The 24,143-nt window shown below is 42.0% G+C and overlaps 1 protein-coding gene across 12 annotated transcripts in view; it reads right to left on the bottom strand.

Annotated features, from left to right (window-relative positions):
* The window catches only part of LRCH3 (leucine rich repeats and calponin homology domain containing 3), a 51,917-nt gene that overhangs the window by 18,216 nt on the left and 9,558 nt on the right, over window positions 1–24,143 (bottom strand). For 8 of the 12 annotated variants that reach the window (XM_052686896.1, XM_052686902.1, XM_052686901.1 and 5 more), the window contains exons 2-15: window positions 16,332–16,476; window positions 15,277–15,403; window positions 14,837–14,942; window positions 14,533–14,669; window positions 13,474–13,583; window positions 10,578–10,671; window positions 10,335–10,455; window positions 7,961–8,109; window positions 5,666–5,742; window positions 3,703–3,795; window positions 3,227–3,272; window positions 2,939–3,079; window positions 2,253–2,300; window positions 1,076–1,129 (exon numbers count right to left, since the gene is read on the bottom strand). In XM_052686896.1, coding sequence (XP_052542856.1) covers window positions 1,076–1,129; window positions 2,253–2,300; window positions 2,939–3,079; window positions 3,227–3,272; window positions 3,703–3,795; window positions 5,666–5,742; window positions 7,961–8,109; window positions 10,335–10,455; window positions 10,578–10,671; window positions 13,474–13,583; window positions 14,533–14,669; window positions 14,837–14,942; window positions 15,277–15,403; window positions 16,332–16,476 — 1,448 coding nt within the window. The remainder of the gene's footprint in view (window positions 1–1,075; window positions 1,130–2,252; window positions 2,301–2,938; window positions 3,080–3,226; window positions 3,273–3,702; window positions 3,796–5,665; window positions 5,743–7,960; window positions 8,110–10,334; window positions 10,456–10,577; window positions 10,672–13,473; window positions 13,584–14,532; window positions 14,670–14,836; window positions 14,943–15,276; window positions 15,404–16,331; window positions 16,477–24,143) is intronic. The other 4 variants (XM_052686895.1, XM_052686900.1, XM_052686904.1 and 1 more) reach the window with 2 other exon arrangements.

Below are 24,143 nucleotides of genomic sequence, written 5' to 3'. Positions count from 1 at the left end.
CGGATCATCTTTGAAATACATTCTGAAGATGAATTCACTGTCAGCACTTCACAAAACCCACGTCTGCTCTCCTGGTTCTTACAGCATATAAAGGAGCTTTTGTATTTAGATTGGCTGAGTGTGATTTCTGTCAACAGGTACAAGCAGGATCACAACACATTCCTTTCACAAGGAGCCTTCTTCTGCCCCCTCACAGTGCTGGGCATGAGACAGCAGAACACCAAGACGTCTGAATGGAGAGAGAAAACACTGACCAACACGTTCTGAAGAGGTGTGTTCTGAGAGCACTGCCTAGAGAATTCAGGTAGGTGGTGGGGATGCACGTGAGCTAAGAACATAAATCCCAGGCATGCAGTCATGCAACAGCAGGCAAATCAAGTGTATTCTCCTTCTACAGACAAGGATTGTGGCATTAATAATATTCTTTAATTATGCTGCATCAGTAAGATGCCATAAAAGAAGAAATAGCATAAAACATGAAGCACATAAAAGTTTTCCTTTTTGCTAGTGTTCAAAATAGGTAAGAAAGACATCTTCATCACTAACCAGCAGCAGAGAACGAGGAATAGCTCAGACTTTTAGCACTTACGAGTACAGCAATATTTCCCCCTTGCTGTGCTGTGGTTCCCAGGTCACCACTCCATGCCAAGCACTCGGTGCAGGACGCAAACAAAGCTCAAGTGGGGGCTGTATTCAGAGCACCCAGTTGTTTATTTGACACTGGAGAGCTCATCAATTAGGAAGCAAGCTAAATGGAGGGCAAATCAATGTAATGCTACTGGAGATCCATTTTGAATTTTATGTTGTTCTTCATTAGTAGTAATTTCCTTCTGCTCTTAGCAAAAAGCAAGCTTTAATTATTCTGCAGGAAAACATCACTATATTATTAAGAAATGGCTGACAGTACAAACATCAGCATACTCAAGATAAGTCACTTTTGAAACAAGAGGTCATGTTTTATGCTATTTAGATTAGATCTGAAAGAGTTGGTCTAATCAGAGACAACCGTAACACATCATTATTTTCATGTTCCAGAATCTGCCACAGAAAAAGGCTGTTGCGTGCAGGATCTTACCACTAACAAGGCACTATCATCAGTATGCTGAGACCTTCTGGATGGAAAGGGACACTGGGAGGTGGGAGAGATGGAGTAATGTCAGAAACAAACAGAACGACACAGCTGTGAACAGACAGACATTTTGGAACACGTGCTGCTTGTTTATAGCACTGTGAGGCACTGCTTCTGCAGTTCCATACAGCAGCCAACACTGCGTAGGAATACAGCCACATGACCCAGGAATTACAGGGTACTCCTATCACTTAAGGAATCAATTACCCTGCTGTGTTGTCTCAAGCACATACAGACAACCACGTATTCAGTTTTTAGCATGGGAGAACAAAGGACCCTTTAAAAGAATAAACTCAGAACAAAAGAACATTAAGAAGAGCAAAAAGGAGCAAAGACTATTTCAAATATCCCTCGTTTTGGTAATTTTCAAAGCAAAAATAAGGTGAAAAATGCTTCTGAAGAGATAATCATGCTTGCATTAATAAACATATAAATAGAGTTGCATTATGCTGTTAAAGGTTTTGATCTGATTAATGCTGCCACGTGAATTAATTTCCCTCATGTAAGAGGGGATGGCAAGCAGTGGAAGAGCACTTATTACACACTGCACACAGTGAGCAGATGTCACTGGCTCATCCTGCACATCTTAGAAGACTGAGCTCTGCGTGATTTCTTGTCCCCTTTTTATTGCCTTTGCCTATAAAATGATATTAAAATAAAGCTCATTTCTTTTCTTTTGAATAAGCAAACAGACCTCAAAAATAAAAATAGCTGATCTTTCTGGGATAACTGGAATTACGACAGGCAAATGGAGGAAACTGACCGGCGAATGAGAAACGACTGCACCACTGAAACCTGCCTGCGTGCTCCCATTAGAAAGTGATCTGTATTGCTTCCAAGCAGCACCTTGAAATGGAACGTGAAATCTATTTTCCATATAGGACATAGAAAACATACAGGAAAACAAAACACTCAGACAGGCAATCTGCACGAACAGGAGGAAATATTAAACTGATCCATAAGGGGAGGTGTGTGCTTGGGGTGTCAACCAAGGGCTGATTAAATGTGAAATGCTATGCTATAACCCAGTCCTGAAGTGCTCTCCACAAACAGGAAAACCTCTGATTTCTGAGACAGCCTTTTTTTCCCCTGGAGAAAAGTAATGCTCTCACTGGAGCCTTACCTCACTATCCAGAGGACTTTGCTTCTGAGGACTTAAGGATGCTTTTTGCTATACAGAAAGAAAAAAAGACCAATTTAAAAGAATAAGACAGAAACAAAAGCTCTGAATATTACAGCGTAATTAAGAAGTTTCAAAACAGAAATAGTCCTAGTTTTTAAATAAAACATGTACCAGGCTGATTGCAAGTTTCCACTAGCTGAAACTTCACTAATATTATTAGTCAAAAGCCAGCTTTTATATTGTATGAAAACAAAAAGCCCAAATCGTTTTTGCATCTTAAAGAGGCATAACAGACTCAAAATATAACCCAAGGGAGGAATTCCACAGCTGAGAACAAAGTTCTCATGAATAACAAAGGCAACAGAAGAAAAAAACAAGAAGGCTTGTCAATGAAGATGCATTTTGGTAAGTTTTTAACTGAAAGACTGAGCTGATTTTCTTCAATAATTAAAAAAAAAAAAGAAACAACTATTTTCTGCACAATATTAGCAGGGCACTATGATAGTTGTGTGAATGAAAAGCCTCGCTTCATAGGCAGCTCAAACCCTAGCTGCTTCTTCATTTGCTTTATAAAACACCACGCATGCCCAAGAGTGCAGCACGCAAGTGTTAAAGACCATAGCAATTCATTTTCATTAAAGAAAAGATAGAAGTTTGGAATCTACTGAGGACTAAAGGAAAGGTACCTTAACAAAGTCGAGAACAGCTTCTCTCTGGATCTGCTTTGTTCTCATCCTTTCCTCCTCATACTGCAGTGCTGCCAGCTGTGCCTCCCGCCGGGTTCGCTCTATGTGCCTGCGGTGCAGGTCAGGGTCTGCATTGGGCACCTGGAACAAAACAGTGCACTGTGCTGTACAGACAGAGCTACAGACAGATGGGCTGCAGAGAAACAGGCTGCGTCTTGGGGCTAGCCTAAGTTTGGTTCTGCATCAGGCTTAGCCAGAAGAGTAAGACAGAAGAGTTCATTGTGTTACCTGACTCTGGTGACTCGATAGAAAGTAAGGTGAATCAGCTGGGGCTCTGCCAAATGGAAAAAGAGAAAGGATATTTTCAATCTTAAATTTAAAAAAGTGAAATCACACAGAGCTGTCAGTGATGCACATGTACCTTATTAACTCTGTAAGAGTAGCTATTTAGCAAGATGTCAAACTGCTGCAACAATGATTTGACTTCACTACTTCATGGTCGACTCAGTGCAGTTATTTCTACCTCTTCTCCTGAACTCTATATTAAAATGCTTCCACAGCTCAACATGTATCAATGGCTTTGCACATCTGGCTTATTACATTGAGATACCCAGTACTTAATACTCATTCTACTGGAGCTGATTAAGTAACCACTCCAGGAACTCTCCAGATGACCCTTACGTAGAGGAACAACTGGTTACTATGGTTAGCAAAGAAAATAATTACAAAATATTTAGTAGGAACTATACGTTTCTTCTCCCTACCTCTCTGTCCTGTCCACATAACTCCTTAGCACTTGGTGATGCTCTCTGTCCTGCATCAAATTTAGAGTTTCAGGTCTTCGTAATTCAGTGTCCCTGCAGGCAAACACCAGGTGGAAGGGGGATTGGCCACTGATGCATAAACACTACTGTCAGACAAATCCTTCTCCAGATTACAGCTGTTTGTAAAACTAATTGCCCAGACAGCTTCAGACAACCACAAAGGTGGAATTTAAAACAACTAAAGAAATGGGATACCAAGTTAGGTCACAACTACTGCAGTTCATAATTTAATGGATGTAATTTCCTTAATTATCAGAATGATTTCAAAACACAGTAAGTTTGAATCTCTCTTAATGTTACATTCTGGAGACCACAGGCCTTTCTGCTCCTGGAAAGAACAGTATTCAGGGTTCAACTAAGTGCCAGGAAGTGTGCTCACAGCAGAGTGCACTCAGCACTGCTGTATCAGAAATGCACCACAGCCCACTGGGGGCAACAACTGTATTTACTGAGCTGAATCAACCAATGTAAGTACCCTTAAGATGAAGCCTGTATTACATCCAACTCTTCAAGAGTTTTAATGGCTCCAGCATGTTAAAAACAAGGAAAAAGAATAAAAGGGCTGCATGCATGAAATGAGTTACAGTGGAAGCAGTCTACACCTTGTGGATGGCACAAATGAAATATTTCTCTAATATATACTTAAAATTATATACATTAAAACCTGCCAATTGTCATACGGCTGTTTTTCCATAATCTCGAGGGCAATAATATTGCTTGTTTTCAGTGCCTCATTAAGAATTTTGCTCAGCTGCACCAGAATACAAGTAAGCTCCAGTTCCCTTGGATGCTTAATGAACAACCTGTACATGGAGATCCACTGCCACTCTCAAGTTAAATTTTGCTAACAATGGATACCCTAAAGCTCCTGTATCATTCAACCTGTACATGTAAGCAGCAGCTTACTCCTGACTAACCTGCCTTTCCACCTTGTTTTCTTCAGATGGAATTTATTTGTGTAATTATTTCTAATGTTGACCACAGATGTTCAAACGGGACAAAGTATCATAAAACCAAAACCAAATCGGCCTTTCAAGCCAGAAACATTTGCTTCATTTGGGGAGAGAACGTTACGTTCACCCCAAATTATTTTATGCTTTACTTATAGACACTACAGAGTAAGGAATGCTGACATATGCTGAAGGAGTTATCCTCCACTACAGCAGCACAGCTCCTATATTTACACACTGACTGCACATTTCAAGATCCCTGTTAAAACACTGCCACGATTCTGGAAACAATGGCACACTACTCTTGATTTCTCGTTCTCTTTGAAGACCATTTTTAAACATCACCACACTTTACTGACAGTGCAAATAATGACATACTGAGAGCTTGCAGTTTTCTCTCTCTTTAAAATATTCCTAGTTCAGCTGAGCTGGTTTTTTGCTGATTGCTTTGCATTCATTTTTGCTCCACAGAATACTGCAGTGTTTCAACAGTCTATGTAAGGTTCTGTCAGTTTTGATTTCATGTTATCAAAAACCTATCAGTTTCCTTATTCTCTGCTCTTTCAACAGGACACCCAAACCAAACCTCCTCATTCATATCCCGTCCAGTTCTGACCCATATTTACAGATAAAAATGTATCTGTTGTTTAATCACAACACAAATTAAAATCACAGAAAGCAAATATTACATCTGTTTAGAACTACATGCTTTAATTTGGCAGATTTTTTAACCAACTCATTTAAATCTGAGCATTGGTATAGAATAGTCAAGCCTTTTGATCAGTGCCATGGCAAGACTATGAATTCCAAACCTGGAGTAACAACATATCTGTAAGTGCTGTGCACGTTCCCAGTGAAGCAAAAGAAAACAAAATAAAAAAACAACCACCCAGTGAAGGTGCTCTGGATTCACCACCAAGCTTTGCAGAAAGCAGTGTCAGCACATCTCTTACCTGCTCTGCTGTAAATACCGCCTCGTGTCCTCAGCCTTCGGACATTCTCTAGTAGATACTGGCTTTGCTGCTGAGCTCTGTGCAGAACAACACGGGAGACTGAGTTAGCAACACATCCAGAATAAAGTACTTTAAAAGTCAGTGCATCTAATGCATTCGTATAGCTACACTTTTAACAAGCAGTATGCCAGATATCCAAGAAAGAACAACAAAACACATTTCAGAGATGTTTATTTCCAACTAGGCAGACTCAACATACAGAATACAAAGCTGATGCTCTCTAATGATGCCTTGTGACAGGTCACAGGAGGATAAAAAAGGAAAACATGAGATGAATACCTACAGCCTAATTTCAGCTATGAAGTCATGGATCTCACTGGGAGCAGAGACATACTGCTCCTGGTGATATTTTTCAACTTTTAGTTATACCCATTAACGTAGAAAAATGGAAACATCAAGATTAACTTATCAGTTCTCACTTGCTATGTTGCAATACAGTTAGCCTTCCAACTTGTAGAGCATTTTAGAATGGTCATCTTTTTAGACATATTGTGAACAGCTTAATTTTTATGAATACAGAACCTCCAACTTTTTTGACATTAATCATTTTCCACTATTTAAAAGTGAAAACCCCTTGCACTGTGCTGCCAGCAGCTGCCTTTTCTGAGTTCTGCTCATTTCTATGCTTTAAATGGCACCATTTGATATTGCACTTGAGATCTCCAAAAGGAACGCGTCTCCAATGGATATTTGTGCCACTGACATTTAACATAGCAACCAGTAACACAAAGTGAACAAAACAGAGGTGATCCTGCACGAAAACTACAAGACCCACACGATCCTACAAGAGCCACGATTTTCCTCTCCCACCCAAAAGTATCTTTCTGCTTCAAAACACGCAGTGATCTGAAATGACACGTGAACTGCAGCATAACAGGCACTTGTTCAAGCATACCAACCACCACCAAAGATTTGCTCAGACAGGTTGCTTATGCAGCATATAACGAGCTGCTGAAGTGTGAAGCTGTGCACACAGGCACTACTTGAAGACTCACAGAACATAAAAAGCAACGTGATGGGGCTAAAAACCCATTGCTGGAGTTTGATTTCTGAGGAGACTCTGCCACGTCTGCCATCCTAAAGCACACAGCGTTCACAGCAGAGGCTGCTGCAGTTGGAACAGAGATGTTTTCCAGTTTTGCCCAGTTCTGCATCTGCATGCTGTGGGTAAACAGGTGCACGTATTGTGACTCTCAGGAATTAGATGGCAGTTATGGGGATTCCTGAAACGCAGCGTTCCAGTGCAAGTATTACACACCAGCTTGAACAGAAAGATACTTCAGAACAAAAATGAAAAAGATATTGTTTAAACTTGCTGGGAGGAAAGAACAAAGAAGCTTTTTTTATGTGTGTGTCTATGTATGCGTGTGTGAAGTGTTTGTGAGTGGAGAAAATAGTCCAGAGCTATTCATGCCTGTACCCAGATATTTGCAAAAAGCTGGCTGGAAAACTTTCTAACCCATCTCAACACTTTTATCCACTGCTCTTTCAACTCTATGCTTTTGCTGACTGAGAACAGCTGCATGCCAGACTGATCTCAAAGTGCAACGTTTCCTGTTCAGACAGGTGACTGCATACACATCCAAGTCTGTAACCTGTGGTGACACCTCAGAGCCCTGCTCAAAGCTGAAAGAGACAGAAACTGTTTGCAGTATACAGTGGGCTTTTTGAACAGTCTGACTACTAAAGTTAGTCTAAATGTAAAATGTATGCTCGTGGCAGTAAGTGTCCTTGTAATCAAGAACAGCCACATTAACGGAGCTGCAAAATTCACATAGTAAATCTTTAAGTTGACAATGAGCATTTTTTCCCCTTAAAAAAGCCATTTATTCATTGAGTAATTCATCAGGTAAACATGAAAATCTTAGGTATCACCAGTTATCATTCAGAGGCATCAACTTCTGTGTTTTCTGATGACAACACTCCTCTGGAAAACCATTCACTGCACACAAACCTAAAGCACAAGGCTTGCAAAAACCCACAACGCAGCAGAAGTGTGGCTGCTTTAGACTCATCCCACAGCTCCCAAAGGACACTCAGGAGCAGCTTAACGCTTCAGCCCTGACCCTCCAACAAAGCCCGACAGATCCCTCAGATCAGACCACACCATACTAATATGTTTTTGTTTTTTTTTTTCCCCCCCCTCTATAAAAAAACCTGTGAGGACAAGAAGCATTAACGTAAACACAAAGGCTTTTCTGGGGCATGTGAATTTAATTAAAGTAAAAGCACCACCTCATTAGAGATTCGCCGCTGGTCAATGTACGCCATGAATTGGGAGCTGAGGCTGTCTGAGTCCACGCACTTGGGTTGCCTCACCTCTTCCTCCTCCTCTTCTGTGGCACAGCTATCGATATAGTCGATCTGATCGAGATCGTGTTCCACTTGATGCACACACAAAGGAAACAGCCATCGTTAGACGACCAACAGGAGGGGAAAATAAACAACACAAAAACAGTGCCAGGAACTGAGGTCCTACTGGCTTCCTTCCGTCTGGAAAGCTCAGTCTCAAAGGTGTTGGATTCTGCCTGGCCTGCTCATGTTTGTTAAACATCAGGTTTTGAAGTAATGATAAAATCCATGGTTTTCAGAAAGCAATGAATAACACACAAAACTTAGTTCTGAACTGCTGGCTGCGGATACTTCAGCAATAACCCAAAATTAATACTGTAACTGTCTCCACGCTTAAAGCATCTACCAACTAACAGACTGTGCAATGATCTGTGCACATGCTGAATTTATCTCGTTTCTAACTCATCTCCTTCAGACAAATTAGGATGGTTATCACATAGCTCTCCTATTTTTACTACTACAACAAAACAAAGAAGCCTGGCCAAGTTATCTGGAAGCAAAAGCCACAGTTACAAAAAGCGTAAGTGGAAGTAATGGAATATGTTACAGAAAGCAAGAAAGCCCTTTAAAACAACACAAAGTAACAACAGAAGTCTTATTTTACGTACACAGAATGTGCATTCTGCCCAGGAATTCTGGGAGTCATAACAGTGAGTAAACTAGCTTGAAAAATCCAGTGCTGTGGATGCAGGGAAAGCACGAGTTCCTTTTCTGAGTACCAGAGCTCTCCTGACCTTGAAACTCTCTCCAGACTTGCTATACACTCTCTTGCAGACATTCTTTTCCTACTCCTCCGCCTCTTTCCTGCTTGCCTATAACAGACCTCTCTTTGCCTCACCACACAATCTAGCAACTGTTACTGCCAAAGCCACCTCCTCTGCTACTGCACCCATCCAGAACAGCATTCCTATATATTTTGGCTTCATTTTACCTCCATCTCAGTTTCAAATCCTAAACAACTGAACAACAACAACAACAATCTGCCACCACCATCACCACAAAACAACACCAAACAAAAAACCACCCCACACTCAAAGATACCCAACAAAAGTCACACCACAAACACCACAACCACCTTCCTTCCAGCCTTGCTTATTAAACATTAATAACAATATTACAGTAGAAGGTGAAATACATTAGGAGCAGTGTTAGAAACACAAAACAGAGATCTCCTGTGTCACTGGCAGTCGTATGCTGAGACTTGCACTGACTGTGCTCCACTTTAAAGACTAAATGACAAATTTTGAAATGCCTGGTGTACAAAACCCAAAGAACAAAATAAAGTTAAGTCTCAGAGGTGCAGCTGGCAGCACTATCTGTTATGAAGGCTGCCCACGGCTTCCCTTAACATCATGTTTTCAACTCTTCTAACTTGGCCAAAATTTAACTGTAAAGAGTAAGACTAAAAAACCAAGATGGCAAAAACTGAATATGGAGAGGAGGAAGGAAGATGGAAATTATTGGGAAGGTACTCAGATAGGGTACATGAGCTGGAACCCTTAGGGGAAATGGAAAACAGCAGAAGAAAATTGAATTAGTAGACGTGGCAGTGAGTGAAACGAAGAGGGAATGACTGAAAGAAATAGATGCAGAAGAATGCTAAAACTGGTCATGGTAACAAAAAGAGGACTGAACTTTAAGCCAGCAGTAGCAGATTACTGCAAGCTAAAATGGATAAAGACTGTGTAGATCAAGAAACATGGGAAGCACTGTCATCTATGGAACAAATGAGAAAGTGCCATTTTAAGACCGCGGGGCAACAAATTGAGGTCTAAAAACATGATCATGCCTATAAGAACCTGCCCCTCTAAGCTGCCTCACATGGCTGGATTAAGACTTGAGATTCTGGAGCAAGGCATATCTACTGCTCAATGCCTGCTTCGTCAGGAATTCCCTGACAAAACTGCTCATCCTGCTGCGAAAGCAGTGGACACAGAGCACAGACCATTCCCTGCTGCTGTAATTTCTCCAAGAAGCTCAAGCAGCAAAACCTTCTGAGCTGAAATTCAAGATTCCAAAACACTATTCAAATTACTCAAGTGACCTCACACAACTGTGGTATATAGGCAGAAGCTGACATAATACCTCCCTGAAAATCCTAATTCTGATGCTGCCTGATTTTGCCTTTATGTAAAACACTGTTTACACAACAGCCTTTCTGAATCTTTGTCTTCGGCCATCCTATTGCTCATAGCAAATACTCCCAAACTCTCATAACGACCACAATAAATACTGTTAGCCAAAGATCACCATTTACCTCCACCATTGGTTACGACTGTGCTCCCTCGGTTTTCTTGATACTGATTTTCTCTTCGCAGTCTCTGCTCTTTAGTGATTTCTGCCACACGTAAAGGGAGGTCTGAGAACTCATCTGTTGGCTTCAGAAAACAAACAGAACAAACATTGTATGTTACCTACTGAATATGCTTCCAGATGTACACTTAGCAGTCTTCTTTCTCATACAATATGGCACTCAACACAAATGATTTTCAATACTTACTTCATTCCCTGACCATCTTTTGTCTCCACTGTCCACACTATTGAAGCCAGAATCAAGTGCTCCATATGGACGACTGGAATAAAGTTCCTCGTGGCTGTCAAACACAATGTTTTAGATACAGTAATATAAACACCACTGAAAATTTGTCACCTACTGCAGCTATTAAAAGCACAACAGGCTACCAAGCACAGCGTTAGCTCAGCATATTGGAAAGCATCACACTGCATTTGCCACGCAGAACGAGAAGGATGTGTTTGTAATTTGAAATATGCCTCTCAGTCAACCATCCACCTGCCACATCTCACACCTTGAAGAGATAACCTGATCCAAAGTATTTACCCATACTTCAAACATGACCTAACAGAAATGGTAACAAAGAAAACAGAATTGTTATTTCACTGCTTATTAAGTCAAGCTTTCATTTTCCATTACTGGTATGTTTTGCTTGAAAAGCACTTCTGTTTTCCTCCTACAACGTTTTTGCACAAATCAGCATAAAAGCATTATTACTAAAAATACACGAATATGAGGATATATTTATTCTACACAAACATACACAGAATGCACTACAGAACTGTCTTGTGCATCATAATTATCTTGCTCAGAAGCTGCACGGTAAGCAGGGCATTTCAAATACTTCATAACATAATAAATAGAGAAGTACAGTTTTCCTCTGTGGAGCCTGACTGTCAGTGACACGTCTGGATGAGGGCACCAGACCTGTGCCTGTATGACAATACGTACAGCCAAAGGGCCACTCAGTTCTCCAAAGTTCGGGGCTCAGAAATGCCAGAATCCAGCAGCACAGCCATCACAGATGTCAGGCCTGGCAACTGCTGCAGATTGCTGTAGCAGAGACAATGGGACTTGTCTGACCCGCTGCAGATGGCATTTCACAATGGCCCAACTGTCCTGCTGGCACCCGCAGCCCCAGGGAGAACTGCAGCAGTAATTAGTACACAATACGCATGGAAGAACGAACTTTGGGAAGCTAATTGCTTCGCCCATCATACCCAAATTGCAGGCCATCTTCTCGATGGTACTGCTCTCAAGTTGCTGCTCCCTTAAAATCTCTCTTGCAGGAAATACTTAGTTTTAAATGATTCTTGTTGCTGTTATTTAGGCAGCAGCGAATGCATGCGTGGGATTTCTACAGCTTCACTGCCCTTTTTTTTGTTTTACATTCCTACCCTGGGCTGGCTGTGCTTCCAAACAGACATAAAGTAACAGGAGGAATGGAGAGCTGCAGATGAGAAGTATCAGGCTATGCATCTTCTGTGCATCTGCAGATGGGCACCAAAAGACAAGCTGTGAGACCTTCTCGGTGTGTGCGTTAGATCAAAGAAGGCCCATCTCTACAGCTGGAATCTGAACAGAAAGCTCAGCTGTACAGTAAAGCCTTAGCAAAAAAATAAGGGGGAAAATAGTAACTCCTGTTTGGGGTGGGAAGAAGAAAAGACAAAATTGCCCACTGCAATCAATTTGAGACACTGACAGCAGAACAATGCTTTTATGCTAGCAGTTCAGAACATAAATAACAGATATAAAATATTGCTCATTGAGGGGGAAGAAAAAAAATCTGTTTGCCATATATTTCCATTTTGAGGGCACTGGTATTCTCAGAATCTTCTGAGAACCCTGACCTAATGTGAACCACTACACAGAACTGAGGAGCATCAAAATGCTACTTGATTACTCCTCAAACACAGAAAAGCCCTCTGATACACATTTTCATCTTCTTTTATAGTCAGAATTCCAAGCTGTGATTAAAATGCATTAATCCTTGTGTCAGAAAAGCAATTAATGAAAACGTTAATAGTAGTCCATAGTTACAGACAGGAAGCACTGAGCATGCAGGCTCATTTATTTTGGAATTTCTCTCTAAAAACAAAATGTGTCAGAGTGCAATCACAACAGTTTATCTTTCAGAGCCTCTTCTTGTCAGGAACAGGACAGTACTGTGCACAGTACTATCTGCAACAGCCTATATTCTAGGAAAGTGAGTAACACCCATCAAATACTCAAGCTCACCTCACACAGAAGAGTCAGTTCAGGTGCTCAGCACTGCTGAAATCGCTGTCAGTCCCTCATGCAAACCCTGCTTCAGAAATCTGACTCGTAACGATTTATTGTGAGGCCCTCTGGTTTGTTTTATTGCTGCTAAGAGAGCAGTGCATCCTTTAGCAACTTACTTCTCCACACATTATTACTATCTTCCAAGGTGACTGAGGTAATTCTTACATATATTTAGTCTCATACTTCACTGACTTCCTTTCTTCTGCTTCATGTAACAGAAATAAATCTTAACTCTCGCTTTTCTCCAGACATCTTCAAACTCAGCAGCTGATACAGCTGACTGTTCCAATATTTGTGTTATAATACTCAGCAATACTGCCAAGTGAAAGCTTGCCAACAATAACAGTTTGCTAATGGGGTGGAGATCAGCATTTACACCTGCAGCTCGAGCACAGTGGTTATAAAGTCATGTACAAAAGGTTACAAATCACACTGGGGTAAACTTCAGTGAGCATGTAGAAAATACTGAGATTTTATTACGTGAACTCCTGTCAATAATCAGGCAGCATGCCCCCTGCACTGCAAAGACACCAACATCTTTTTACTCTGCATTACCTCTAACGTTGCCTTTCAGATGCCATTTCCAAGGTTGTCTTCTGAACTACTCTTTGCTTCTTATAAAGCAGTACCTTGCTAGAATGTACCATGATATAACACAGCTAATGCTCTTCAAACCACACCCAGCAGCAAGCATGCCAAAGAACAATCATTTTTGGATCTACTTTCTCTTTTTTTTTTTTCTTTTCTTTTCAATCCAGAAGGCTGACAAAGCTTTTCTGAAGGGCATCTAAACTGAGAACCTGGGTGGTGCAAAACTTACCAAGATCCAAATCCCATGGGTCTCCTATCATAATCAGGCAAATCCGGAGCTATCTTGCATGCTTCTATGTTGAGATATTTAAATATGTGAATTTTCCCTTTTATACATATCTACAAAAGAAGAAAAGGGAAGCAAGTATAATTTTATAACGCATTTTCAGAACAATCAGCAGGGCTTTAATCTGCAGTCAAGAATATGAGCACATTCATGCCAACCAATGCATCTTCTAACCTTACTGCATTTTACTGAAACAGTGTCATCAGATGCCCGTGAGACAAATGGAAGCTCTCTTCCGAGTACATCTGGTCTGCATGCAACTCTGTCAGCTGGATGCTAAAATCTCAGCATGCAAATAAGATACAAGCATGTACAACTACTAGAATTTATAACCTTGGCTTAAGAACAGATGCATCCCACCCATGCCCAGCTTTGAATGGCAGTGGCAGGCTGCCAAAGCAAGCTCAAATGTGAAGTGAATGAAGCCAGCCACAGCCTGGCTTTCTAAAGGGAGGCAAAAACCTGAGGCAAAACCTTACGGAGATGACAGGTTTCAGCAAGTGCCGCTCTTGATTCAGAAGCAGCAGCTTACAGTAGAACCTGTAATTCTCAACAGATTATACATTAAAAAGGGAATTAGTCACTAACCATATTGCAGTCTCCAGTTCAAAGGCCAATTGGAGCACTTCTGCTAAGTGAATCAGCACACAGCAGCGCTGAGACCTCAGCCAAAACTTTGACATTTGAGCGGCACAAAACCAGCTTTGCCTAACAGAGCTTCCTCTCTCCTGTGCCCTTCCTAAAACTACAGCCATCTGAAGTCTCCTGCTAATAGCACAGTGCTAACCAGGGAATTTTTCACATAATGCCACAGGTGAGACTAAAGGGATAAATAAAAGAAAAATTGATTTTTCAAGCCGTACTGAATATTTAACACTTTCAGAAAATACAAGTTATTTAAAGTTCCCTTGCTCTTAAGTAAAGGTTCTAATACGATCCCTCAGCTTTTTGTTCCACCCTTTTTAATTAAAGGAGTCATGTGAATTCCCAACCGCAGTTTACCTGTGCAGGGGGTGACTGGAGAGGGTTGTTCTCCAACATGATGGTTTGCAGATGCCTGAGGTTCCTATAACAAACTGGGATTGTTGTTATTTTATTGCAGGAGAAATCTAATCGAATCAAAGGCAACTCGGCAAGCTCTGGAAGAAGAAGATATGAGTTTAATTTAGATTTAAAAGTATATAAAATTCCATGTATCTATTTTACAAAAAATTAAATGCAACTGCTGCTGGTACTCACAGCAATAAAAAGGCATTAAAAATAAAGAAGCGCTTTCAGCTGCTACAGCCAACAGTGTTAGTCTCACCTTCAGGTAAACGCACCAAATGATTCCTTCTGACATTGAGGTCCCGTAAGGATTCCAAACTGCCGATCTGCGGAGGTATGGTCTGAATTTCGTTACAGCTCACATCCTACACAGCACGAGCAAAGAGTTACTGCCCTGCTCACGGACAGAGGGAGATACTATGGCAGATACAAACCCTTCTTAGGCCAAAAGCAGATTTAAGCTGCTAGCGCACACCAGTGACTGGTTTACCATCACAAAGCTCTTAGCAGAATGAGAGACAGAATATTCATCACGCACATCCCCAGAGAGCATCTTAATTACTGAGCAGTTTTTATCAGATTATCTGAAGCACATCTGAACCTCTTAATTAAATCAATTTAATTTGATGCGTTTAACTTAATTAAATCCCTTAAGTTAAAGATTAAGTAGTGATTGCTAAAAAATAACTGTATACTCACGAGCTCCGTCAGCTGTCTGAGCTGCCCAATTTCTTCAGGTATGGAAACCAGCTTATTATTACTCGCTATCAGAACCTTTAGTGGGAGACTACAGAGGTGTACTGGCAACGTTGAAAGCTGGTTTCGACTTTTGGGACAGAAAGAAAATCAGATCATCAGAACCATCATGAGAAGTCACCTCTCGTCTTCACACAAAAAAAACACGCGCTGTTTCATTTCTCAACTCAGTTTCTGTATAATTACTGTAAAATTACTTCCACAAAGTCTTTACAGCTCCTTGAAGCAGCACTGCTTTATCTAGCAGTGTCTGAGCATGCTCTGAATATCAAGTACCAAGCACGTCCTGATGCTTCTGAACTCAGTGTTGGGGAACAGGACATTTCTGGGTGCTGCTGAAAACTCACCACCCAAAAGCCAGCAAAGAGGCAGCGCTGCAGGTGGGTGCATACAAAGTGCCACAGAGAAAGTCACTAGATACTCAATCAAAAATACACTTGAAATATTCAGTAAGTCACGTGGATCGAGAATTTCAGTACGATGAACTGGGCTGCTCCAAAATCCAATCTGTACCTTTCACAACAGACTGCTATTAAAGCAAATAGGAGGTCATATGACGAGACTGTGACCTCAGATGAGAATCACGCAGGATAAGAATGGATTATAAAGGGAAAACGACTCTCCTTCAAAACAAAACACAGCAAAGAGCTGTTATATTCCACCAGCACTCAGGTGCCCAGATCTGAATTTCACGGACCATCCGACAACAATATCCTCTCTCATGGGAAACCAGGCATACTAACTGAAAACTACTGGAACTTTCTCTGTGAGTACCTTACATTGGAATTAGCTTCCTTCCTCATACTTCACTTCTACCAGTTGCTGCTTAATCCTTATGTTCCCTAACCCATCCAAGCGGGCATTCAGACCGCTGAATTTCAAATCCACACAATATAACAGTGAGATGATGACACAGCGTCCACTATTCATGGAAGCATGCAAATTTAAAAACCTAGGCTACCGAGATGCTGAAGCAAAATTTTTAAGGCAATCATTACCTGATGTTTAGAAACGTTAAGGACTGTAAGTTCAAAACAGCCTCTGGGATGTATCGAATGCAGTTCTGGTACAAATTAAGGCTCTCGAGGGAGACGAAGTGACATGCTTCTGCGGGGAGCTCTGACAGTCTGTTCCGTGACAAATCTGAAGGGGAAGAAAAAAGACCCTTTCTGAGAAGCTATCTTCAACTTCCTGAGGGCAATATTGTGTGCATGTTCTCCATCACATCGTGGCAAGCACTGGACAGGATTCCATTCTGCCATCCTACCTGCAAAATTTTCAAGATTATGAAGTGATTCTCATTTGACAAGGGAAATAAATCAACATATTTCAAAACCTGATAGTGACAATGAGAGAGGCAGATGCAACATTCCTTTCATAGCCATGCTTTCACATCCCAAACTGCCTGAAGCTTAAAGGAGCTAGTTCAGAACGCCAAGAGCCCAGCTTCAGATCTCTGTTCCATGATCACCCTCACATTATGGATTTACAGATATATTTTTTTTCAATCACTGGTATAGAGCGAGTGCTGCTGTAATGGAGAAAATAATTTTTCTTTAATCAAACTGAAACTAAATGAGGTTTCAACCAAAGACCACAAGTACTCTCCCCCCAGCCTCCTGTTAGTGCTCCGTTGCATGGAAATCTCAGCTTCTAATCTCCAGTCCAAAATACACAATGTAGTGTGCACAGGGCGTGCTGCCACGCAGCACCAACACGCTCTCTGTAACACGGAGATGGCATCCCCTGCTTTGCACAGATCCCACCTGAACCCTGCCATCTAACCATGCAATGCAAGGATTTCAATCCCCAGTCTTTCCTGGCTGCAGAGAAATGCTCACTGTGAGCAGCAAGATTTGCTATTTCTTTGTGATCCAACATTTCCTGCTGAGCAAGACAAACTTTAATCAAAACTACCACCAAATGTGGCAGTTTTCTGGCAGAGGAGGCACAAAAAAAAGCACTGCACTGTTTTGGAAAAGGTTTAACCACAAACATGATAAATCTCTGGTGCTGTTTCTTTCACTTTATCATACCAAAGAATGCTTGAGACCAAATGTTTACATGCTGTTCTGTTGTCTGGACTCCCACAGCATGCGAGTGCTGGACACCAACCACGATTCAGTATTTCTTGAGAAATGACTTAGCAAAATAACACACCAAAGCCATCAGCAGCGATGACCGAGCTCTGCCAGCCTCCCCTCAATGCAATGGGACCAGACTCGAGGTTGGGAAAAGCAGTCATTGCACTTTGCTCTGTTCTCTTTCTCACTTTCTTCCTAAAAACACCTGAGCGAAAGGAACAGCTCTAACAAAAGCAGGAGAGAAGTGGCAAAGAATCCCAGCAGCCTGGCAGCGCCGTACACCTGCAGTACAGCAGCACTCGCTGCTTTTCCAAAGCAGAAAGTGGAAGTGAGGTAAATCAAAAGCACCTGGTTCAATGTGTGCAAACCCTCGTTACCTGACAGAGCACGAAATGCAGACAGCAAGCATGCTAATTTTCCCCCCCTCAAAAGCACAAATGCTGAATTTTACTAGGCTAAATGTACGAGTGAAATACACATAACTGTAACTTGAACTAGAAGTGATTCTTTGTGTTGAGCTTTCATGGGTTAAAGCAACCATTAACAGAAATCTGCTTAAAAAAAAAAAGAAAGAAAGAAAAAGGCACTCCTAGCCTGCTAAAAATGGATGTGTTTCCTTGAAGGCAAGACCATGAGGAATTTTGGCAAAGGGAGAGCATTCTTTGGAACGAGGCTCTTAGTGAGAGATGAGAAAGAAGAGTGTGCCACAGCAGCAGCTGGGGATGGTGGGCCCTGTGCTGAGCCCAGCTGCAGGTGTGGCAGCAGGGATGGATGCAGGGGGGCTGGTGGCTGCTGCCCCATGTGAGCCCAGCTGAGATGGCTTCTGCTGGAGGGCAACAACATTCCTCTTTTCCCTGACACTACCAAGCATGTGTTTTAACTTAGAAGTACTCTCATGGTTTTCCTTTTATACTAGAAGAATGCAAGATTTATTAGCCTACAGAGAAAATATATTTTAATATAAATAATTACAGCGGCCAACCAGTGACTGGAACTGACAGCTAGAAAAAAGGTGGAATCAACCACCTGAGGAGGACAAAGGACGGCTGTTCAAGAGCAACGTTCACAACCTGGGATCCCCATCAGCGGGGATGTGTTTACACACACAAACTCCATGGTCCCTCAGCAATAACAAGAAGGCTTTCCCACCAGCAGCTTCAAACAAAGCAATGAAGCAGTTGATGTAACCTGACAGACACAGAAAGCAGCCCACACGACCAACTCCTTTATAAGTGCTGCTCCCTGGAAATAGACTGTGTTTGTTGTGAGCATCTTTAGGTAATGTCACCAAGCAGAAATCTGGAGAGACTTCGTGACATCCTCTGACAGCTCAGTTATGACATTTAGAACCAACACTACCAGAACCATCATTTGCATTTCTAAGTGCATTCAAAGCACACTGTTATCCAAACATTAACTTTGCTTTTTGGTGCTTGTCATTCAATCTACTAACCAAATAAATACATGCCTGTTGATCCTGTTTTCATGGACTGATGTCCCACTTCTGGAACTTCTCAGAACTTGAAAGGAAAACCCAAGAGCAGTAATTGCAACCCTACTGATTTAAAGGAAAGATACCCATAAAGCGACTTAAAATGAATGAAATGAAAGCACAGCCTCAGATAGATGAACCACTGGTGTTACTGCAATGACATTTTCTTGTGCAAGGAGACTAAAACACACCGTAAGAATACCTCTCGGACACAGTGCTGAGACTTGGTAGTCTCTCTGCTCACTGCCTGGGAATATTTTCCTTTTCAAGCATTGGAAACACTGGAATCCTCAGAGCTTCATTGCACACTCGGCGGATTTCCTGCCACAGGGGTGATTTTACCTCTTCCTGCTGTGATGCAACACCACCGCTTTCATCACCCTAATTTCAAACAAACCTCAGAAATGTCATCTCACGACTTTACCATCCACCTGCTAATCCTGCCAAACCTCAACTCTTCCCAACTGTTTTCCTATGCATCTTAAGATATACCTCTTGAGGTCCTGTTAAGTCAGGGCAAAAGAAGGTGCCACTCACTGAACAGAGATGAGGCTGCTCCATCTGTGTTGTCAGTGCAACAGCACCACTGTCCAGGCACAACAAAGAGTATTCTCACCCTGGTTATTTTTCTAGTCCTACGATGAAATGCAGTCCCCAACTTCTAGCATCAATTTCCAACAAAATAAACGATGGAAACTGCAGAACACCACCAGAACGCAGTTGTCTGTGTGTGATTACTGGCAAACAGACACAAGTGAGAGGCTCTAATCCCCGCAGGGAACTGAGACTTCCCAATATCAACACACTTCGGCTGCTTCTCCTCTAGCTGTGGCTCTGCAGCAGGCCAATCAGTAGCCTAGACAAACCAAGCTGATGTCAGGCCTTATTTATTTCTGCTTCAACACACACTGTGGATTCGCAGTCAGCCAATCTAACCCAGCACTGTGACAGGAGGGAAGCATTCCTCATTGGCCACGCGTTATCATCCCCTCTGCTGTGCCAGCGCTGCTGATGGTACAACCACACAGCCAGTTGGATCTCATTACCGTGAGCAAATCCTGTGAAAAAACCAAAGCCACAAATAGATTCAGCCCTTCTGAGGCACGATCTGATTCATGGTGCTGCTGTGTAAGCTCTAACACATCAATACCAGGGAGATGATGAGACCGTGTGGCTGCACGTGCAGGGAAGAGAGAGACCACGACTGGTGGCAGCCCCAGGATCAGACCAGCTGGCTTATGGTAACCACAGATGTGCACTTTTCTGGTTCTTCACTACATGAGCTACTAACAAACTTGAGCTTCAGAGTAACCAGGACAGGGCAGGGTCCAGGCATCCATTCCCAAGGTTTCTCCTTACTATATGTACTTGTTGACACTGCGCAGTATTTTAAGGAAGGCACGTGGTGGAGCAAATCGAGAACTTCAGGAATGAGATGCCACTGCTTCTCAGATGAGAAGGGAGAAGAATTTGGAGACTTTAGATGAGAACCATGCTGAAGGAAGTCAGATGAGCCAGCAGCTGGGCCTTATGACCATCAGCAGACAAGAGGACAGAGTACAGGCAGAACACAAACTGTGGCTGTACGTGCTGCTACAGCACTGAAGGTGTAGGCCTGCACATCCATGCTTGAAAATAAGGATTAATTCTAACCCCTTCCTATGCAGTTGGATGTTTATAAAGCTTTTACATACACTCTGCTTACGACACATTTTTACCCTGCACTCCCTTGTGATCCCCTATCTTCCAGTAACTTCACTCAATTTCCTCACCAATTCAGGCACCCAGCCAACAGAACAGTCACGCTTCTGTTTTACACAACCCTAAAATATCAAGTCAAATAAACAAATATAGTGAAAGTAGCAATGCAATGTTGCAAGATATCTAACACTGAGGAAATGAACCAGGGTCTCCAGGTCACCAAATCCTGTTAAATTGGGGAAGTTCTGTTCATTGCTAGCTAGCTGCACTGCAGATCCTTCTTTTTGCATTATATATATATATATATATATATATATACATAGTATTTATTTGCAGGAAAAGCAGCCTTTGGACTATGCCTACAAAGCTGGTAAGGCAGTGCACACTCCCTTACTGATAAACCTGGATCAAAGGAGGCTCATTTGGCTTGACTCAAACCTACTCCCCATTGACTTTATCTAAAAGAAAGAAAGAAAAGCCACCTGTGTGGCCAGCCTTTCATGCTATTCTAACCAGAACAGTGTAAAATGGTATCTGAAAGCCTTGGAAATGCTCGCTCTGGGATCCACTTGCACTGGTGTTAAACTATCACTTCTTTGGACACTCCTCACTTCGCTGTAAGCTACTGATTCTGCAATGCTTGCTTGAGCATTTCCCAATCCACATCATGCAAGAACGCAGTCAAGTTAGTTCAGACTATTTTTATGCTGCTTAAACTGTTCTTGTAAATGTTGCCTGAAGCTGACTTGGGAGGATCTACCTGAACTCTGCATCTCCAGCGGAACCATGAGGTCAGCAGCTCTTATCTGCGCACTGCCAAGCAGGAGGAGCCCTGCCTTTGTGACGAAGCTTGGAAGGTGGAACAAAGAAAGTGACTTTGGGAAAAAGAAGTGTTTAATGGAAATTATCTAAGCAGACATGACTTGGAATCAGATTAAAGTTCTCATTACTTACACATTCTATTTTCTTTTTCACATCAGGAGTAAAACATCTTCACTAAAAAAGGAGACCAAGCTCATGCTGCAAACGCTTTGCTGCAATACCACACTACTTAGAGACACTACACGCGCCAGATTTGCAGATTCAGGCCCTCAACCCAGCACACGCAGCATGAAATACAGCTTTCCTTCTCTATTTCCTCCCTGTACTATCTTTAATTTAAGAGATCAGGTTATTTGTTTGTTTTTAATTGCTACTGTCCTCGTATCTCAGTAAGCTGTATTGGAAGCATACTCCAACAGAGGACAGAACCATCTCCACAACAGGTGGCTAAGATAGCCCTGCAATGGGAAGGCTTTTGCTTCTTACCAGAGAAAAGGTTTTGCCTTCTATACAGCAACTTTTCATTTCCTTACCTCTGTAAGTCTAAAGAAACACATTTTTTCACGGTCCAGAGACCTGTCAGTAACCACACAGAGGGCTTCTAGGTCTTCATGCACATCATCATCTCCTTCTGTTTCACTTCTCCCCCTTTTCCATTTATCCCATGCAGCATGCAGTCTGTACATATGGCATTGCACACACAAGCTGTTATTTAAAATAGAAAAGATCCCTGCCAAGAAACTATATTGCACATACGGCTTTTCCAGGGAAAAGAAGGACACAACCAACATATGATAAACATTAGCTCCCACAGTTCATGATTAGACCGTGGTATCTAGCATGGTATCTAGTGTCTATTGTATAAAATCCACAGACAACACTCATTTATTCAGAGACAGGGGCAAGGGGACAAAGCTTGTGGATAAAGCAAACCCACAGTTTAATACAAACCATAATGCAGATGATATAAAGTAAGTAATGGCCCCGCTGACAGGAGAGCAGCAGGCCCTGCTACGCAGTGCTGACCCATCCCAGCCCTAAGGCAGTGCTGTTCTGGACCTGGTGGTCCGTCAGCCAGCTGCACAACAGTGCATCTCAGATCACTCTGCACGTTCCCCTTACATTTCAGCTGACTGGTAGGAATACACTTTACCTCTTTTCTTTTTTTTTTTCTTCCCCTGCAGACAATGTAAATCGAATGATACAACAAAGTCAGCAAAAGGTGGACAGTGCACAACAAAAGAAGTTTTAGCTACAAATGCATTTATGCCTTCTGTGGAGAATTAGAAACAATCCAGCTCAAACCTGAACTGAAAACTCGTAGGTCTTAAAAAAACAAGAGTAATTTTGATTAAAAAAGCCAATTATTTTCAGAGAAAGCCAAGCACTTCTATAAAACGTTATGCCTGTTATTATGCATTTCTGCAAAGCTCTTTATAGAGTGCCTCCATGTTTATGGTATGTAGCTCCATCACACTATGCTGTAAGGTCACCAAACATGCCTTCTACCACTGCAGACACTGCTCTGCCTTCAGCAGGATGGTATTTCATTGAGGAGGAAAGTCAATAAAGCCCTAACAGTCAAAAGTCCTGTGTTCTTTTAATGACTCCTTGAGGCCATCTCTCATGCTGACATCATTCCTAACAAAAAAAGCCTGTTATGCTTTACACAAGCAGTGCTGCAATGTTCAATAGGACAATTATAGCCAGAATTCCTGAAAAGGAGCTGGAGACTTACCAAGTCATCTGCATGATACGAGCCATCTCCGAGTCAAGAAATTAAACAAGGGTACAGGATACGTATGGAAAGTATCCTGTATCAGAGAGAGCAGCCAAATGGGGGGATAAGTGACAGCAATTGTCAAAACATACGTTCACGATATAAAATACGTTTCGAATCTGGAAGCCATAAAAGTCACCTTCAGTTGAAAACACATCACAGAGGCATTCGTAAAGATCAAGGATCGCAGAATTGGTGGTCACCATTTCATACACCACTATCTGAAAGGCCAAACGTGCTGAAAAAAAAGCAGCAAGGCAATCAAAATGAACGTTACCATCTCACATTAATATTCTGAATCAACTTGTGCATGACTTTTCCCCAAAAAACTAAGCCTCGTGAATCTCTTGCAGCAAAGATGACCAAGCAGGCTGACTACAACTGAAAGTAAGTTTTTCAAAACGAAACCCCAACCAATCCCAGCTTAACGGCCCACTTCTTTCCTATGAGTCAACCATGCAAATTACTCTCAAGCTGCAGCAGTCACTGCTGTTTTTGGCTGGTCCACATGGAAGGGGTGCCTCCCTCTGAAAGGCTGCAGGCAGCTCCGTACGTGTGACAGCTGCACATACAGCAGCTCTGTACTGAAGCAGGAGGAAGAGAATGAAAGCTTCTTGTTGAAAACTCTTGGCAAAGTCTGAGCACAGTGCACAGCAACAAGAGTTCCACTTCCACAGAGCACCTCTGCTGCCTTTCATAAGGAGGTCTCTAACACTGTGACTTCTATAGCTCAGCCTATGCACAAAGACGTGAGAAAAAAAAGAAAGCATTCGTTCACAAATATAAGAAACCCAACAGCAGCCAGGGGAGATGTGAAGCACGTAACTCATCTTTCCCCACCCCCAACCCACTTACAGCATCTTTGGGCCCAAAAGGAATACCCAACTAAACAAACCAACCCAAAAATAAAAGAATTTTAAAGCAAACAGCA

This window comes from Tympanuchus pallidicinctus, unplaced genomic scaffold (genome assembly GCF_026119805.1).
Source record: "Tympanuchus pallidicinctus isolate F22 unplaced genomic scaffold, pur_lepc_1.0 scaffold22, whole genome shotgun sequence".
Classification (NCBI taxonomy): domain Eukaryota; kingdom Metazoa; phylum Chordata; class Aves; order Galliformes; family Phasianidae; genus Tympanuchus; species Tympanuchus pallidicinctus.
Note: the sequence above shows the minus strand (reverse complement) of the source record. Positions and strands in the feature narration are given on the sequence as shown.